This window comes from Scatophagus argus, chromosome 5 (genome assembly GCF_020382885.2).
Source record: "Scatophagus argus isolate fScaArg1 chromosome 5, fScaArg1.pri, whole genome shotgun sequence".
Lineage (NCBI taxonomy): Eukaryota > Metazoa > Chordata > Actinopteri > Scatophagidae > Scatophagus > Scatophagus argus.
Genome location: NC_058497.1, coordinates 15,671,431 through 15,691,515, shown reverse-complemented (window position 1 = coordinate 15,691,515; position 20,085 = coordinate 15,671,431). Strand labels below are relative to the sequence as shown.

The 20,085-nt window shown below is 44.5% G+C and overlaps 1 protein-coding gene across 2 annotated transcripts in view; it reads left to right on the top strand.

Moving 5' to 3' along the window:
• The window catches only part of npas1 (neuronal PAS domain protein 1), a 65,669-nt gene that overhangs the window by 21,318 nt on the left and 24,266 nt on the right, over window positions 1-20,085 (top strand). For both annotated transcript variants that reach the window (XM_046389163.1, XM_046389164.1), the window contains exons 4-7: window positions 3,094-3,188; window positions 5,010-5,169; window positions 14,144-14,304; window positions 15,711-15,949. In XM_046389163.1, the coding sequence (XP_046245119.1) occupies window positions 14,210-14,304; window positions 15,711-15,949 (334 nt within the window). In that variant the 5' untranslated portion in view covers window positions 3,094-3,188; window positions 5,010-5,169; window positions 14,144-14,209. The remainder of the gene's footprint in view (window positions 1-3,093; window positions 3,189-5,009; window positions 5,170-14,143; window positions 14,305-15,710; window positions 15,950-20,085) is intronic.

Sequence of the window (20,085 nt, the reverse complement as noted above, 5' to 3'; positions counted from 1 at the left end):
ACCTGTTCGAACTGACCACAGGCGACGGCATGTGTAGACAGGCGGAGAAACAAGGCCAGACGTGGGTGTGACTGTCTCGCTGACTGCAACAGTCGTTACACGCTATTCCACATGCATGTTCAGACACACACACACACACACACACACACACGCAACCGCACTGACTAAGGATGTATTTTCCCCTCTTATTTACCCTCTTGATTCAATTACATTTTGTCATTCATCAGGCTGTTAATTCTCCAGCCTGAGGTTGTAGTTTTTGTTACTTCCAGGAGCACCCTGATTTGTGAAGGGAACACCTGTAATACTGCTCCGCGAGGCAAGCCTGCGGTACTAAACTAAGCCTGTGAGGGCTCAAACACACACACACACACACACACACACAGAGTCAGATATTCCCTGCCAGTCTCCTTCAAGGACGCCTCGGGAAGACTTGGAGGACAAAATCACACACTCCCTCTCCCAGCGTCTCAGACGCTCTGCACTTCTAATGCAGACAGAAAGCCTCCTCCAAAGAGACTAGGCACACACAAACTCTCTCCTGTGCAGACACACACTTACACTTATGCACACTCAAACACACAAAAACCCTGAAAGGCCCTTCCACCTTCCCATCCATGTGAGAAAAGCAGGACATTTTCTGTCTGCGTTGTTTCTCTTATTGTTGCTCTCTCCTGCTCTCAGCTGTTTCAGGCTGTTGAGTGTGTCTGTGGTGTGTGTGTCGATGTGTGTATGAAGTGGAGGGGGCTCACTGGGACTCTTTGACGACCTCATTCACTCCCTTCTTCTCCCCCTCGACCGCACCATAGCCGACATGCCCAACAATGAGCCGGGAGGGTGGGAGTGGGACAAAAAACACTGAATGCGTCTTCATTTGCCTGAACTTTTCACACGTCTTTTTCCTTTTGTTGCCGGCCGCCCGTTCACTACAGTGCTGCGAGCAGCTCGGCCAGTTTCCGCTGGCAAGACAGCCAACCAAAGCAGCCCTCCCCTTAAGCCCCCCCCCCGGTCACCCCTCTCCCATCCTTTTCCACAATGTTAAGCCCATTTTTAGCTTGACATAATCTGAAATGGTACTTAAGTGAATTTATGTCTACCTCAGTGCATTAACTTCTGCTATTTCCTCCTTTATGTTGCTGTTTTTTCTTTTTTTTTTCTTTTTTTTTTGTAGCGGTGGGTTCAGCGAGGGAGCGGAGGGAGCAGAAGGGAGGGAGAGATTTGAAACTCAGACCACGGAGTAGACAGCCTATCAGTATTCAGCAGAGAAAGTGAGTGATGGAGGGAGAGAGAGAGAGAGAAAGAAGAGAGAGAGAGAGAGGGAGAGGAGAGGAGGGGGTGATGTATCAATATTCTGAGTAGTGTTTGAGGGCAAGGGGAGGAACGAACAGAGGAGAGGGGGGATGGGGGGAGTGAGGGAGATTGGTGGGAGAGAGAGTACTTGAGTGAGTCTGAGTGATTATTTGTTCACATATACTCTTGCTTGTGTGTGTGTGTGTGTGCGTCTGTGATCGTATGTGTTGTTTGCTTTTGTGTGTGTGGTTGTGGATCTGAGCACATGCTGACAGGTTGTACATGCAGTGCCCACAGTCAGGGGAGGAATGTACTTTAACTCTAGTACATTTACTCAAGTGCTGTACCCAAGTACAATTCTGAGGTACTTGCTTGAGTATTTCCAGAACCTGTTAAATATGGTAGAACATTAACTTTCTGCTAGCCAGTCAGACCAGTCAGGCTTTACAAAAGGCCACAGCTCATGTGTTCTGTGTCAGATAATTGCTTTATGTTACCTATATGTTAGCAACAGGCAGCGGGGTCGTTCTGTGCTGTCTGCAGATGTGGAGAAAGGTTTTGAACATGTTAAATGACCCCATCTTTAGACTGAGATCTTAGCCCACAGACTTCCGTCTTGTTCAGACTACAAAAAATTAACCCGATAAAACCAAAAACACGCCGCCACAGCGTGTAATCCATTGGTTTTACACGTGGGGGAGAGCAATAGCAAGAGGTGAGGGGAGGAGGTCGAGCCTCCACAGGAGTAGAGGAGAAGAAGAGCTGCTACAGGAGCACAGGGAGGAAGTGAACGGAGTGTGTTTGTTATTTTTAAATTTTTGCTTTTTAGATACAGACTGAAGTGAAATAAGTAAAGTGAAAAGCAAACAAAAGGTAAATAACGTCTGTAGTTGGGCCAGCATTGTGTTGAAGCAGAAAACATTTTATTCCCTGGAAATAAAAATAGTTTTTTCAGGATTGGTGATATTGGAAAAAGGCCAGTGGTGTGAGCCTTGTGGTCTTAACAATCTGACCTTACAGATGAAGTGGGTCAGAAACCAAAATCGATCTTGGGTGTATGTAGTGTACACACAAACAACACCGTCTCATCTTCTAATTTATTTTACGACTGAAAGTTGACCGGTAGGAGCTCAGTGAGCTTTTCACTACCAAACTCTAAACACAGCGAAGCAATGAAAGATCTTACTGTGAAACAGAAGAAAGCTCACCACAGGTTGTTTTTTTTTTCTTACTGTTTGTTAGTCTTTTCCAAACACAAGACAGCTTGTATCATGCGCTCCGCTTCAGACGCCAGGGTGTTTTTACGTTCTCCTTGCCAGAAGTCAGCCCCAGCAAAGATGGCGGGCTGTGATTATTTGCGTACTAAGATGTACTTTGTCACGTGTCTTGGTCAAGTCAGGGCAATAATTTCTGACTCTGTAACAGCTCGTTCTGACGCTATCGTGTCGTCTGAATCACAAATGGCCCAACGCTGGGGACACACAGGAGGTGAAAGCGCCGCAATTGGTCAATTTGGACGCAAGCACTAGCCTGGTTGTTCACGCCACAGAGGCAAATTTCTCCACGCCGGCCAACAAGCGATTCTGCTCCTCTTTTCTAATCACATACAGAGCCGATGTTTATAATAACTTCACGAGTTTCTCTCTCGCCTGCAGCGCGTGTGTGACTGCGTGTGTGTGTCTGCTCGTCTCTCTCCCTCTCGGCTGAGACGCAGCTGACAAATCCAGGGGAAGGAATATGTAAAAATGAAATCACAAATCGGCAGATTATTTCTAATAGATTATCACTTTGCTTTCTTGCCAGGTTTGCTCGCAACACGCTGAGAAACCTGAACAGACGCAGAAATGCTGCAAGTCACAGGCTGGCTGTCGAACTCCTGGCTTTGCTGCCACCTGTAGGTAAGTGGACGAGCGTGTGTGTGTGTGTGTGTGTGTGTGTGTGTGTGTGTGTGTGTGTGCGTGCATGCATGTGCGTCCTTGTGCACAAGCTAAATAAAACGGAAACACACTCATAGAAAAAAAAATCGAAAAACTTCCACAGTGAACCTTTAAGATGCTTTGGGGAAAAGTGGTCTTGTTTCGACTCTCTGTTAGGAGATGTGTACTTCTACTTCAGCAAGAGTTTGGCTGCAGAACTTTTACTTATATTCTGACGTTGTGAAAAGGTATGCGAAGTGTGTGTTTTTCTGTTGGTTTTTTTTTCTTGCAGCTGTTCGGTCACATCATATCATGTCATATTATTTCCCTCAAATTGTGGAGACAAACGTCTGCTCACACGATGGGGACTGATGTTCCATTTGAGAACAAGAAAAACCTCACATGTATCTGTCAGTTGTGAAAATGCCTAAAACGACTTTGATTTTCACCCGACAAAGACCTTTTGTGGTCTCGTGAATTAGATCCTTTATTCCCTCCTTAAAGCAAAGGCAGAGGTAGTGTGACGTTGTTATAGATTGAGGATGGATGGGTCGGCAAATCGTATGGCTCGTCTCATCCTGTTTCCTACTGGCAGGAAATACATAACATTTTTCTTTAAACTTTCTTAACTAAGCAGCTGTTGTGCCTAAACCCAACCAGACCTCAGCAACAGTGGTGATCGTTTTGGTCGATTTTGGACAGATACCTAATGGGGCATTTTGGAAAACAATGACAAATGACAAATTGTTAGACAACAAGGCTAGACATTAAATTTTAAGGTGAAAACTTTTTTTTTCCGGGGTGGGGGTGGTGGTGGGGGGGCTAAGATCAGGAGATGGAAGTCTCCAGGAATTAATGTAAGTCAATGTGATGTCTTCCTAAGTGACAAAAACAAGTTTGTGTGGGTGTGTGTTTGCACGGGACAGGAGTCACAGTTTCCAATACGTGTGGATGTGATGGAATCTCCCACTTGTTTCAGTCATCCCTTCTCTCTCCGTCTCTCTCTTTTACTCCGGCTGCTAATCAGCATTTGAAAGGCAGCTTTGACACTGAGAAAGAAAGTGAGGGGGTGGGGGGGCACAGGGAGGTGGGGGTAAACGAAAGCATGAGACACAGTGAGCGAGGGAGGGAGGGTGGGAGGGAGAGCCAAATAGAGTGACAGAGAGGGAGAGAGAGACTGAGGCGAGGGGCTGTACAAGCATGCCTTTTATATTTACTAGTGACTGAGAGAGGGAGAGAGGGAGCAGCTGAAGGCAGAGACAACTGGTGTGCACGGCTTTCCCAAGAGGAAATGAAAAGAAAGAAGCTCAGCGAGGAGAGTGAATGAGTGAGAGGAAGGGTGGGAGGGAGCATGCCGGCTGGAGAGAGAGAGAGAGAGAGAGAGAGACAAGTAGTGAGAGAGAGAGAGAGAGAGAGCGAGGAGGAGATTCTCACACTGGCTGTGTCCTAATCCGAGTCCATCTCCAAGAAGCAGCGGAGCAGAGTGTTGGTGAAGTGAGTCTGAGAGCCAAGGAAAGCTACATCAGCTAGCTGCACACACACACACACACACACACACACACACACACTCTGTCCCTCTCTTTCTCGCTTTGCACTCTTTTTGCAACGGGAGTCCACGATGTGTCCGGCTGCACGGTCACGGCTTTCTTGAAAGTGGGGGGATTGACGCTGCTCCAGTCCCAGCTCCCCTCAGCTCACACACACACACACACACACACATACTCACACACACACACACACACACACACACACACACATACTCTCACACACACACACACACAGTGTTTGTTTGCTGTGCTCAAGCTCGAGGTACCGGTGGTGGAGGTGGCGGAGGTGTCGTGGTGGTGTGGGGGCACCGCCAGGACAGAGCAAGGGGCTCCGGAGAGGAGGAGAGGAAGAGGAGGAGGAAGAAGAAGAAGAGAGAGACAAAGTGGGTCAGATCAGCGCTGGAAATGCCCGTCAGGTGAGTAGACAACAGATCCAACAACTTTATAGTCAACACACACACACACACACGCACACGCATGCATGAGTGTACGCTCACACTTTCTCGCTCTCTGCTTTGGTTTTCTCACGCACACGCCGGACACACATGCACACACACGAACGTTGTAAAGTTGTCACCTTTTATCAGATCTTTTCTTCTGTTAGTTCCAGTGTGTCAGTCTGGTGTCGAATCCCGATAAAGATTAAATCATGTGAGAGACCAGGCTCTTGTTAAACTCACACCTGAAGTATATTTTGTGTTTGCTTGTTTTTGTCTGGGACAAAATCTCGGCAGGTATGCAACAGTGGTAACTTTTAGCTGAATCATCATCAATTCTACAATTATTTGACTAATTTGAAACTTTAGCAATTTAGCAGAAAGGCAAAATCATTTTGGGTAATTAACTGAGTCTTAAAATGAGAAGAGTGAGGAGTTTAGTTTTAAAACTGACTTTACTTTCCTGTACTTACTGAGCTGTTTTTACTGTGTGACAGCATGTTTTAATATTCACTCGATTTCAGAAATGACATAGTGCCTAATTTAGCATAAAAATGTAGTTTTATTATTTCCTAGCAATCAGTATTGATGTGGCATTTGATCAAATGATTAGACTAAATATTTGCTCTTTCTTGAAATTGCGTTATTGTTTTTCACACAAAGTTTCTTTTCACGAATTGAACGTAACCGATACAACATTTTCACCACAAACACTCCGGTCTTTGCTTTTCAGATGAGCCAAATAATTTGGTACGTTTTAAGTTTCGTGCTGAATGGCCGCAATAATAACACCCCAATACTTTGTGATAAATGTTGTATGTGCACGTTTGCATGTGTGTGTGTGTTTGCATATGTGTGTGTGCGGGAGACATGTAGAAGCAGAGAGTGAGCGGCTGCGTGTCCGTCTCCACCTGCAGAGGCAGAATTGGTCACAGTTTACTGGCTTAGTAACATTCGCTGCCTTCAGGGTGTTTGCAGCAGGTGGTCCAAATTGGCGGAGTGACTGTGACAAACGCACAGTGTTTGCTGCTGCTGTAAAGTAAATAACAACATCAGACCATCGCAGAGTGATTTCAGGTTTTTAGTTTTCTTTTTTTTCTTTTTGTCATAATTTGCTGCTGTTGTGGTCAGAGGCTCGTCGCTAAAAGTGAAAGTCAGACCCTGAGTGGTGAAACGGCTATTTCACAAAGGAGAAATGTGCATGCATGCATGAGCATATGCAAATGTATCTCCAAAATCTGTGTTATGTGTATTTGCTATAAATTCTGCTGTGTTTCGCACGGCTTCATTTGCACACACACCTGCTGAGATAGCAGGTGCTTCAGACAAATTTCGAACCAAATAACAGAGTCGCTCCTCCAGGTGTCAGAATGAAAAAAGAGTGAAAAGAGCTGCTGTCCGTATTCACATGTAATCCGACGGTTTTTAGGCAAATATTATTATTATTTTTTTTTAATTTAATGTGACGAATGTTTCCGCTTTACTGACGGCTTTACTTCAGTAAAGATCGGATGCAGCAGCAGGGTAGCAACCCTGACACAAAGCGGGGTCAGACCGTGTCATCACATGTCGGAGGGTACAGTTTATACCCGGGCCCACTGAGCCAATGAGCCTCTCCATCCGTTTCACTTCTCGCATGTGAAGGACACTTTGGTCGTGACCCACCGTTAGGCTTTTTCTTATTAGACCCATATGTAGGGTTTTTTGGGTTATTTTTTTTCCCCTTTGGCTTTTGGCTTTTTAAGGAACTGCGGTTCTTGCCAACAGGCAACTGACTGGGATTTACTTTGTGAAAGTGAAAATGTCAGCAACAGAGAGTGCCGTGTGAAGAAGGGCAGACAAAAGTTGAAATGAATTTATTAAAAGCTATTTGGAGCTGATTTTACTGATGAGTCCTGCTTTTATTTTTACTGCCAAAGGTCAGCGCTTGTGTGTGTTTCTGATGACTCTGTGAGGTTAATGTCTGGTTTTCTTTGCCGGTTTCTTCATTAACTTTACACATACAATGACCACATGGCCGGAGAAAGTAAAAATCGGTCATTTATAAATGTACCTTGGTTGGCAGATCGAAGCAGACACACTTTTCGTGAGTCCTCAGGTAGACACCTCACCTCTCCCTCATGTCCTCTTTCCATTCCTTTCTTGATATTTTTTTTGTCTCTCTCTGTTGCTCTCTTACACACACTGAGGTGGTCAGTGTCTGGTGTGTTGACAGACAGCCGCTCACACACACACACACACAACCCTTGCTCTTGCCGTGCGTGCATGTGTGTGTGTGTGTGTGTGTGTGAAGAGCGTTGACAGACAGTGTGTGGGTTTGTGACAGAGGGTGTCAGTGCAGTGTCAGGGAGATGTGTTTAGTGTCACACTCTGCTGACCTGATCTCCAGTCGGACTGTCCACTCCGGCCCCGCTGTGGCTCCTTACATAACCCCCGCTGTCATTCACACACCAGCCTGAAGGGATCCACCAGACTGCACACATACACACACACACACACACACACACGCAGTTACTTAGGGACATGCGCATGATGTATAGGCATCCACACTCAGTCACTTTCCCTCTAAATCGAACGTCAGATCAGGTTCAGTCTGCAAATCTTCCTCGCAATCACTCTTTCATGTCTTTTTTTCCTCTTCTTTTTTGTTCTCTAATTTATGCCACGACATAAAGCAGAAGCTACATAAATTAACACTAAATCCGAAAATATTCAAACAAAGCGTCAAGCTCCGAGCAGTGTGTGGGAATATAGTATGAGGCCAGCGGGTATCCTGGTTTCCCCAGTGTGCTTGCAAGACACCTACACAACTTGTGCAACTCTTATCAAGAGTTTGACACTGCTCTGAACTCTGACATTTGCACCATGCTAATTGATGTGTCTGTATTAGCATGTGGACGTCTCTGTGCTGGTGTGCACAATGAGGATGTGCTTTCAAGTCTGTACACACTCACACACACACACACACTGGTGTGTACGTGTTTGTGCTGGAGAGAGTGTGTGACCCTGTGTGCTGTGCTTTGGCCTGTGGTTATTTGGAGGTCAGTGCTGATGTGGTCTCTGCCTGCGGGAGTGGATTTACCATCTTCTGCCTTATAGAGACCTGAATCCACTTATCTGACTCTTTCACAGTCAGAGGGAGAAGTTTTAAGTCCTCTTTCCACCTTTTCTGTTTGTTCACTAGTAACTTTTATAGTTTGGGGGAACGTTTGTACACGAGAAAGGTCGCGTATGATCACCTGTATCCGCTTTGCATGTGACCGCACTGCTGTTCAAAATAAGAGGCTGTCTTTCACCTTTAGCCTCGCCTTACATCCAGGTCAGGTAGTGTTTAACCCCAGAACATACTGCAGCTTTTATTTTGACTTGTGATACTTTACTGATCCAGGATTTTCTCTTTCAAGCATCGATATCATAAGTGTCACGGATAGTTAACTTCATGATGGACTGAACATTTTCACAGCATGCGTTTCTTTTATCACACATTTGTTTCTCGAAGATGTCTAATCATAGCTTTTTGTTCTGGATTTATACATTTCAGCTGCTCTGGTGAACCATTTTAATGTTTATTTGTTTCTCTCTTAGTGTTGATCTTGTTGATCTCTTCATGTAGTTTTAGTAACGGCAGAAACTAACCACAAAGAAAGTGGTTGTACAGAGTTAAAGGGTTTAAAATTGGATATTTTGTGAAATCATATATTTTATTTGGATTATTCTGTGACTCTGGAAGCTCCAGAAGACAAATCAAACAAAAGATGCTGAAAATGTCAGTTTGTGGGATACAGTCTGCATCCTTCTTCAAGTTATTATACTTGTTATTATTAAGTTAGGGTGTTTAAATCTTCTTCATTACTTTCAGTGCTGAGTGAAGAATGACTGAATGTCTATACATATATATATATATATATGTGTGTGTGTGTGTGTGTGTGTGTATGTTTTGTGCGCTGATACTTTCAACTTCATTTTTAATACAGTGCGGGTGAAGTGTAGCATTTCTTTTCTGTACTCAGGCTGAGGTAGATGGTAATTATGACAGGCATGGATTGGACTGTACGTAGCTCCACGCCCGTGAGGAGTGGACATCAAAGCATGCGCACCAAAGCCTGCTGTAATAAAAGAGGAGGAGGAGAGAGAGATATTGATTACCGAGGGTGAACATTAGCAAATCTCTTTCTCTCTCCTTTTTTCATGTATGTCTTCATCTGTCCATCACTGTCCATCCTCTCTCTCTCTCTCTCTCTCTTACTGTCTGATTCGCCTCCATCTGCCTCAACTTATGCTTCCTCCACCGTCCCCCCATCCGATCTCCATCCTCCCCGCTAATCATTTATTTATCGCTGATCTCTTTATTATGTATTCTTCCAGTTTAGGGACGGTCCACACTGTGACTGTACAGTGCTGGTTTGCTTGCACAGGCTCTTATCATCATCATTCCTTTACGCCCTTTCCAAACCCTCCCCTTCCTCCTCATCACCACGGAGATACCTGGGGGCGGGCGGGGTCACTGTGGTCCAATCTGACGGTGTATTGATTCCATTAGATAATTAATGACCCAGGCAGGGGCCAGGGAGGAGCTAAGAGGGGGTTAGAAGACATGTGGGGGTTGAGGATGATGGGAAAGGCGAAGGGGGTGGAGGAGAGTGGTGGGGGACGCCAAGGCCCTTGAGAGTTGGAGAAAACCTTGGCTTGGGAATGATCCAGAGTCGTCAAGGTCAACCACAGCCGGCGCTTCGATATGGAAGCAAAATGCCTAGCGAGTCGGAATATGGAATACTGATAGCGAGAGAGAGGTGGAGGTGATGGTGGTGGTGGTGGTGGTGGTGGGGGTCTTCATGACCAGCAGCTGTCGATTGATCAGCGGCTGAAAAATTGTACATTAAAAAGTCTTTTGACTTCCAAATCCTGAGGTCCAACCAGGGCCGTAATGCATGATAAGTAGTTTTCAGCCCTCCAACCAGAATACCAAACTTCATCTCCCCGGACGCTCCAGACACTCATTTACAACTACTCAACAACATGAAAGGCAAGATAGAAAACTAGCTACATCAAATATTCTGTTCATGTTATTTCCAACCATGTTTTCTACATCTTCCATGATATTGAGCGCACCCTATTTGATAAAATATTATTCACAGGAATATCACAGGAGTACATCGCTGTTGTATGTGGACTCCACTTCTACCTTTAGTTGGAGGTAATTAAAGAGTGGGGTGGAGGGTGGGAAAGAGGGAGGCAAAAGGTGCCCACAGACAGTTAGCTGTAAAATCTTATTTGAGTAAACTCTGAAAAATGACCAGAATGACTGCTATACACAGCTTTGCTGCTTTTGAAAGGTTTGGGGGGTTTTGTTTCTCATCCTTTTTTTATGTTGCCTTTATTTAATAGTGGGCAATTCAGAGGTGAAAGGAAGTGCAACGCAGGTGGTGAAAGTGTCATGTTTCACAAATGGTTGTCACTCGTAAATTGCAGGTAAATAAGCCCTATGAGACTGGTCTGCTCATGTGTGAGTCGCAACTACGGTGTTTGTTCTGATTAGTGAATCATGTCAAGATTAACAGGAGGGGAAATAATTTAAAACTGCAGCTCGCATGATGCAAACAGGAAATAGGCCCCAGACAGCAGTGACGTTAGGGTCATATGACACAAGACACAAGCGCAAAGCCTCCAGGACGCTCCTTCTACCTCTACTTGAAAAACAGTTATCCTCTGTGTTTTTCCTCTTCATTATCTGAAATGGAAAGATTGTAAGAATGGTTTTCTTAAAATTGAATTCTCAGGCCTCTGAATTTGTCAAAAATCACAAAATCCCCTGGAACTGGAACTACTCTCCTCTTCCTGTACATTTCATAGGCTTCGGACATGCTCTTCACCTTTTTGCGCGATCGCAATGTGCATGTTGTCTCCAGTGGGCTATGAGAGCTCCTCTGCCTCCGCATTCACAGTCTTGGCCAGCCTCGCTATCAGGCCCCAGGGGTTGGGGAGATGAGGCATAAAACAACCATGTCTCTACCTAGGGGAGCTGGTGGCATGGCAGTGGGGCTATTGTCTGTCTGCGTGCTGTTTGACTTAAATGTGTTCATTTGCCTGATGCCCCTGACTCCCTACGGGGAGGGGGCGGCTCGGGGAGAGGAGGGGCATGCTAACGAACCTCTGACAGCTGGAGGCCCTAATTAAACGTCCCTGCTGAAAATAAACAAAGCAGGAGCCAAAGCGAGCAGCCAGAGTGAAATGCACAGCAAACAGCGGCTGCGAACGCTCGCCGCAGTGCCCTCCTCTCTGTTGGCTGTTGAGGCCGTGCCAAGATAACACGGCTCTATAGGGTAGGGGTCTCAAGCACACACGTACACCGCTCTTATGAATATGTAGCAGTGCAGCAACACATTGTGAACACCTGCGGTCACACTTGATGCAGGTTGATCTCAACAGCTGTGGGTGTGGTATGTTTTTACTGTCACAAGTCACACTTTCCTTTTCCATGTATTTTCCCACTGAGCCACTACAGAACACGTCGACTCAGCTCTATTGAGCGGATTGTTTCACACTCTCTGTCTGGATGACACTTCTGACATTCAGCCTGTTGTGCTGCTAGCTATCCGGAGCATTAGCAGTCAAAGTGGCGGGGTCCATTTGGATGAGTGCATTAATGGGCCGCCCAACCTGTGACAAGGTTATGAGTCTGATTGAATAATTACTGTGGAGGCCCCTGTCCATTACGCCCATGTCTGCCCAGATAGAGGGAGACGCAGAGAGAGATGGAGAGATAGTTGGAGACAGAAAGATGGAAGGAGAGATTAGATAAGCACAGATAGGGTCAATTAAGAGATAAACATACAGGTAAGGGCTGGGAAAAAAGGCCCTTGTGTGTGCGTGTGTGTGTTTTCTGAGGCAGTGAAAATTTGAGAGTAAATTGTTTCCCGCCTGTGTCTCCTTTTTGATCTCTCTGTCCTACTGTTCGCAGTTTAATTTGGCATGTAGTGCATTTATCTAGGTGAGATTGAGAAGGTGACAAAGGTGAAGTTGTTAGACAGAGGTGTGCTGCCCTCTGCTCGACCCTGTCTTCTCCGCACCGGGCTCTCTGAAAAGAGCGCTGTCAGTGCTGCAGGCTGGAGGCTTCACAGGCTTCCTCTGGCTGAATGAATCTTAAACATAAGCGCAGGACAAAATATTCTGTCAATGTAAGTCCCCTGGGAAGAGGTTAAATGTAGGACTGGAAAATCAACCATATCGATCAAATTTAGCAACTTAACCAGTAAATTCTTTGAATCTCCTGTACAGTAAAACGTTAAACTTTTATGTCAATCAGACATGTAACCAGCAAGGTAGTCATCACAGATGTCCACAAAGGCTACCGTCTTATCGGACTTCTTCCTGTAGTGCCTAAATTTCAGTGTCTGCTGGATGCTTTGGTTTATGATCAAATTAAACTTATGACATTCCTATCAGCTTCAGCTGCACTTTGTGTTTACTGTTCATTATCTATTGCGTTCTACAACCACAATGGAAAATGGGGTAAATATTATACGTGCTAAACGGCAGCGTGTTAGCGCTGTCATTGTGAGCATGTCGGCATGCTGATGCATCTAACTCAAGCAAAGCCCGATAGAGCTACTGGCGCCGAGAGCACCGAGCTCCGGGTACACTTTTTAAGCTCCAGTAAAGTATGCCTTCTGATCAAACACTGCATGGTTAAAGGAGGTAAACATTTCTACTATACGCACTCCTTCAGTATCCATTGAGGCCAGTCTCTTTATTACTGACCTGGGACCATGTCAGCATTAGAAAGCATGAATTTTTGCCTAAAACCACTGAAGGTAAGTGAATGATCCGATCTCCCCTTTCAACAACTACTCTCTGTTGAATCCCTCATCGACTCTTCTGCCTCTGAAATTGGTCCAAGAAGTTTTCATGCATACATTTAATGTTGGCTGTTTTAGCCCACATTTGTGAAATGATATCTGCCAAACCTGCCCAGCTTCTGCTGACCCCTCTTAGCCAAGGTCAGCATAGCCATGCTCATACTCGAGACATAATCCATTTTGTACTGCCCCGGCAAAGCTCTACTGAGTTGATTGTGCTGACCCAGCCGGGCCAAAGAAAAAGAGAGTTAGAGAGTGAGAGGAAGTAAGAGAGAGAGGGAGAGAGAGAGGGAGAGAGGGCATCTCAGGCCCAAGGGCATGACACCGCAGTGCTCGGGGCCACACTAGCCCTTTAAATGTCAACACAGCACGGGGTGTGTGTGTGTGTGTGTGTTGGGGGGGGAGCAGGGCTCTGTTTGAGGACAGAGAAGAATATTGGCAGCTTCCACTATAGGAAGTGTTAGAGACTGGCAGAAGACGGCAATAGATGTGGAGGAGTAGGCAGTGGACGTGTGCTTCGTCTTTGGAGATGTTTTAGTGCTTTATTCTACAACTGGAGTTAAAAGTTTGAATATTCTCTCAGGGTTGAGGGCAGACATTTGGAGATCTGAGATTTTCAGTTTAATTGTGACTTCAAAGGAAACTTACAGAGTTTTGTCTTGTGTGTATTACCTTGGGAGCAGTCCCTGACCTTTATGTGATATCAGTATCTACAGTATCTAATTGCTCTGTCAACCTCACCTCTTTCTTTCTTTCTTTCTTTCTTTCTTTCTTTCTTTACAGACCTCCAGTCTTGACAAGCATTCTCAGAAATGCATTTTTTCATATAGATGAAGCAAGAAATCATGAGATGGGTTTTCACACGAGCATTTTAATGCAAATTACAACAAAGGGGGTCAATGGAAATGGGAATAAAATAGAAACACTTCCTTCAAGTTTAAAAATTATTATGGAAAGATGTGTGATAAAAATGTTATTAAAAGTGTCCCTGATTATTTTACGTGAATGAACCACCTTTATTTGATTCACCGCTTCTTTGTTTCTTTCCCCTTTATTTTATTTTTGTTCCTCCTCTGTGGTCTCTCATGGATCTCCAGATCTGAGTCTGTCACATCCTCAGCCAATCGGAGCCTTCGTTAACAGCGGCGTCGATTGGGAGAAGGATGGCGACCATGCCGTTTGTCAGTGAGGGGAAGTGTGTGAGTGTTGAGTGGGATTTCCTACAGGGACTACTGGCCAAGCCTCCCACACTGCCCTGGTGAGACATGACCCACACGCACACCCACAACAGTTCACACACACATACACAGGTTTACTCACACACACACAGTGATACTGTATAAGCCTGTATGCATGCCCATGAATTCATCTCTGCAAGGTGAAATCCATGCATCAACATCCTCACACACGCTGGCGGCCTGAAGAACAGTTTCCTATCAATGAAAAACAATCTAGAAGATAAAAGTCTGATCACCTCAGTGCTACCTATAACCTGCATTGTTTCTCACCTGCCAATCCTGTCAGAACAGTGAATCCCCTCCCCTTAGTGGGAGATTAAGTAAATTTGGCTGGAATTATTAATGGGCAGTCATTTACAGACGGATATAAAAACTAAGCAGAATCAATGTGTGTGTATTGATTGTTCTCTGTGGCTGGGGTCGAGGCAGTATAATAATGAGATGTTACAGAGGCTGGCAGCATGAGTCCACAACACACACACACACACACACACACACATACACACATTAAAGCACACACTGTTTTCACTTATTAGAGAATAACAAGGAGAAATACAACAGCTGTGTCAGCTGATTAAGACATAAACACATGTACACACACTATGTGCAGCCCTTTTCTTTGTTCTTTTCTTTCTTTCACTTACACATGCATCCACACACACACACACACACACACACACACATTCACGCACACATGAACACACAGCACTGGTGGTCTTTCTTAGGATGAGAATCAACAACACAGACACAAGGGAGAAAGGCTGGTTCTTCTTTCTCTCTCTCTCTCTCACACACACACACACACACACACACACTCTCACACATACACACACACTTTATTCCAGCGCAGCACCGACACAAATTGTGAAGTGGCTGTGACAACATAATTCCACCACTCAGGCCCCATTGAGGAGAGTCAATACCCAATCAGAGAGACAGGCTACCTGAGCCCCGGCCCCCCTCTGTCACTCTGCCCCTCCCTCCCCTATTGATCCCTCAATCACGGCTTCAGCTCACTAGCCTGGGACCAGATGAGAGAGGGAGAGGGTGAGGGCGTGGGGGGGTTGGAGGGAGGGGAAACAAAAGTGAGAGGTAGGCAGTGAGAGACTGTGTATGTGTGCTTCACATATGGATTTTGGAGCAAATGGCATTATTAGGACTGCTGTGCTGTGGCAGATAGAAGAAGGGAGTGTGTCTGTAATTACCAAACCAATCTGCAATGAGTCAGAATGGAGATTGTTTCACTTGAATTGCAGGAGCAGTTGCCAGCATATGTGTTTATGAAATGAGTTTTCTGGATTGATGCTCAGGTTGTCTATACAGAGCACAAACCAATCGACAGGTGGTCAAGCAAATGGTCATTATATGACACCCGTTACGAGTTTCTCCCATCCTACACAGTGTTGATTCTTTGCTCACCTTTCAGTCTCCAGAACCTGCGTAAAGAAAAGTCTCGTAATGCGGCTCGTTCGCGGCGGGGGAAGGAGAATTTCGAGTTCTTTGAGCTGGCCAAGATGCTGCCACTGCCCGGGGCCATCACCAGCCAGCTGGACAAGGCCTCTGTCATCCGGCTCACCATCAGCTACCTGCACATGCGCGCCTTTGCCAGCCAGGGAGACCCGCCCTGGAGCCCCCTGATGGAGGGAGACAGCAACTGCAGCAAAGGTGAGCAAAATAGAAACATTAAAAAAATAAAAAATAAAAATAAAGAGAGATTACTGTAGAGAGATACTGCCAATCAAACTGCACTGGTTAAATTCATTTCACTGTACATGGAGGTAGATTTTAAACGCATTGGGAAAATTACCTTTTTAGAAGCAGAGAGAAAATATAAACTTATCCCAAAGCTATTCTAAAGGTGTGTTCTTGTCCCCATATGTTTATGAAATATCACAATCCCTCAGGATACTTGCAAATTTGCACTCAAGTTTTAGAAGTTGTGTTTTTATTGGCATATTTTTATTGCAGTTGCGTTAATCCTGCTTTCTGTCTGAACATGTGAGCAGGAAACAGGGCTGTAGATCCTGCCAAGGACGCTAAGGTCATGTCCTCTGTATGTCCTCTGAGAAGCTGAGGTTTTAGCAACGTGGGGAAGTCAATATTCTTCATTTTAAAGCTAACATTTTAAATGTGGTTATTCTTAGCCCAATAAGAGATTCATGCTCTTGTTTTCCCTCCAGATATTCATTCCTTGCAGCCTGCAGAAGGCTGGAAAACAGCATCTTAGCCCTTGTTCATATTGGCGAAAATCTAAAATCCAATAAAAATGAAGGCTATTTGTTGACTGGTTAAAATTCTTTGGGAGTTTTGGGGGCACGCGTGACCTCAGTATTTTTATGATTATATCTGCAACCCATATGGGAAATATTTTTAGAACTTTAATTCGCGCTTTATATGGATTTGTCATAAATGGATTGTGCTGTTTTAAGGCTTTGCAAATTCAAATTCTGACAAGTATGCAGCGTTAAATGAAACGTGGTCGTGACGGATCATTTCTTAGCTCAGGATTCACACTGCTCAGCCTATAAAAAAAAATTATACGGCAGAGATAAATACGCTGATGTGTGTTGGCAGTGGACACAAACCGCTGAAATCCATGTTTCAGCTCGCAAGTCTTCTTCAGTCAAAAGCAATCCTGATCTGCCCACGTACTCCCGCCCGCAGAGACACCCCACACCACAAAAATTTAGGACAATTATCCAGTCCTTTATTAGCCGCCATAATTACTTGTGCTGTCTATGTGACACAAACATGTGTTCACGCACAAGCCTATAAACACACATGTGAATATACAGTAATAGCTCCATACGCTCATTTAAGTATTTATGTGTTGAGTGTGAGTTTGTGTGTGTTAGTGTGTGTGTGTGTTGGTGTGTGTGTGTGTGTGTGAGGGAAAGAGGGAGAGAGAGAGATGATACACAGAGAGGGAGGGAACTATTGGTGCGATTTGTAATTACAGAAATTAACTATATAACAAGGACAGTGTAATTATAAAGCTTGTCTAATTGCTACTATTACTGAGGGGAAACGATGCAACTACAGTACAATTAGAGGTGTGTGTGTTTGTGTATCTGTGCGTGTGTGTGTTTGTGTATTCGTGCCAACACCTCGGTCTAATTTTAGGAAATGTGATGGAAAAAAAATCCCAGTGGTGTTAATAGCATGTTGACAGTGTTTGGCCTGCTTTACCACAATATGCAGCACACGTGTGTGATAAGATGTAATGGGTTTAATGGCATAGTAAGTTTGCGGATTCTCTAATGATAAGACAGCTGCATTATGGGAAATGAAAGATCCAGTGCTTTTGGAGCTTGGACCATACTCAAGACTAAAAGTCGGGTTTATCTCGACCCCTCATTTTGGCCAACCTTTTTAAATCTGTGTCTTGTAAGGACAAGGATGGAAGTGCAGTGCTGGAGAACCTCTTAAAGGAATAAAATAGTCAAAAATTATCATCATTATGAAGAAAAGAATAAGTGACAAAATGAACTGTTCTGAAAAATGCTTTAATTTTTTGAATGTGCTGTTAAAATTTCAAAGCCCAAAAGAAATGAAGGTGCTGCACCCGGTGCAAAAAAAGAAGTAGAGGAACTGCTGGGTTACCCCTGCGAAATTTAAATGTGAGCGGCCCTCCAGCGTTGCAGATTGATACAGTAGGCTTTTTTAACAACAGACGTTTTGACTTGTCATAGTAGGAAGAGCACAGGTGTTACTAACAACATCCATGATGAGCCCGGAGTTTAAAAAAATGAAGCAGCTAAATGGAATTCAGCCATCATTCTATTATTATTATTTCCTACTGTAACATGTCAAAATGTTTCCATTAAAAAGTCCCACTGCACATGATGATGTTGATTTTTCTCAGTACACAAATTGCAATTTGAGCAGCACAGGACAATATGGCACCAAGTATGCTGGTAAGTACATTCGGTATGCAGTTAGTAGGTGGCATAGAAGTAATACACAACATAATAAAATCTAAGTGTTTTTAATGTTCAGTGCTACACACTGTTTTCAGTCTATAAAAACTACTGAGGTTCAACACTCGTCCATAATAATAACTATCTGACCATTAAATAGCAATACCTGACTGTAAACTGAAAAGTCTCCAACTTAGAGAAATCAAACTGTATAATACATACAAAGTGAGCCCCAATCTGTAGTCCACAGTATCAGAAAATATACATTGTTACGTGTGAATCCATCAGGATCCATCGATATCCAATCAGCCATGCGACGCTGCACAGTCTGAATGTCTGAGATGATATCCATATGCCAGCGCACTTGCACACTAACGTGTCCTTGACTGAGTGCTACAAATAGTGAATTGTTTTTCCTCAGTGTTGCAAGCTTTTCTTGGCCTTGAGAGAAAATACCTGCTGTTCAGAAAAGTAGGTGCGCAGGTAGCTGGGTTGTCCTGTGCATGAACTGCGAGTGTCGTGGAAAGACAAAGGCGAGTCGTGCTGCTTACACCACAATGAGAAGTACTTCTCGTACTAATGTGAGCCATAACTGGAAATATACAGGATCCTGCAGCAGCTATGCGAAGGTCATGGAGACGTGCGCCAGTTACGGATGGCGTTACACTCTGAGTTATCTTGAACATTTCTTCCACTGGGCTGGGAGCTGATATCTTGAGTATTTTATTAAATGTTTGGAGATTTTTTTTTTTTTTTTTTACAGGCAGGTCACAGAGTCCTAGTGGGGCCAAGGCTGAAAATGCGATGCTAATTTGGACATCAGTTTGAACAAGCCTACCCACAATGCATTTGGCAGGGTTTTAAGTGTGATGCATGACTTTAATTCCGTTAGTGGAATGTGGTCAGATATCCAGCTGAAAGGAAAAGGAGGACGGAGAGGAGGGGAAGGGACAAATGCAGAAGAAATAGAGAGGGGAAGAGAAGGGGAAAGAGGAAGGAGAGGAGTGAGAGGAGAAAGAGGGGATGCATTCCTCCGCTCTGCCCCCTCGTCCGAGGGTTTTTGGACGGGGCCGAGGGCCGGCGGAGATGGAAGGAAAGGTGGAGGGTGGAGGAGAGGAAGGCGATGCAGGGAAAGGGAGGGGCCGGCGTGGCTTTTGTCTGCTTCCCACGTTTCAAAGCCAGTCTTGAAAAATGAATAGACAGAGGAAAATCAATTGCATGACCTTCACAGAGAGAAAGAGAGAGATTGAGAGAGCAGGAGTGGGGGGGTGGGCAGAAGGAGCAGAGAGACAGATTATGGAAGGAAGGAGCAAACGAAAAGGAAGGGCTGAAGGGAGGAAATGTAAAATGACCCCTGATGTTCATTCCCATTCGAGCTGTGTGTGTGTGTGTGTGTGTGTGTGTGTGTGTGTGTGTGTGTGTGTGTTTGTACCTATTTGCACAGAATACTGAAGGATAAACCTTTTTTTCCCATATCATTTATATTTCAAAACCTCTCTTAACTGAGTAAATTTTGCTTTGCGGTCTGTTTTGTTTTCTTTTGTTTTTTTCTTTCTAGTCCTCTGACGTTTTAAATGTCAGATTAAAGGATAATTCAGTTTTTTTGTTTGTTTGTTTATTTTTTTTAATCAGCCTCGCTTTGGGGCTTGTGATAACGTTGTACTCGCGGCGCTAATTGAAGAGAAGCGAAATACAAAAATTCGAAAAAGCAGACTAACAGGACGAGACAAGCGAGCAGTCGGAGGATCATACAGGTTGTAATCACTCGGTTTAGTCAGAATAACAGATTTGTTCGGCCAGAAAGAGTCAAAAGGCTGTAGCGTGTGATATGTTCAACTTGGGTGATAAATTTTTTGGCTTTGTTCCTTTCCAAATAAGTTG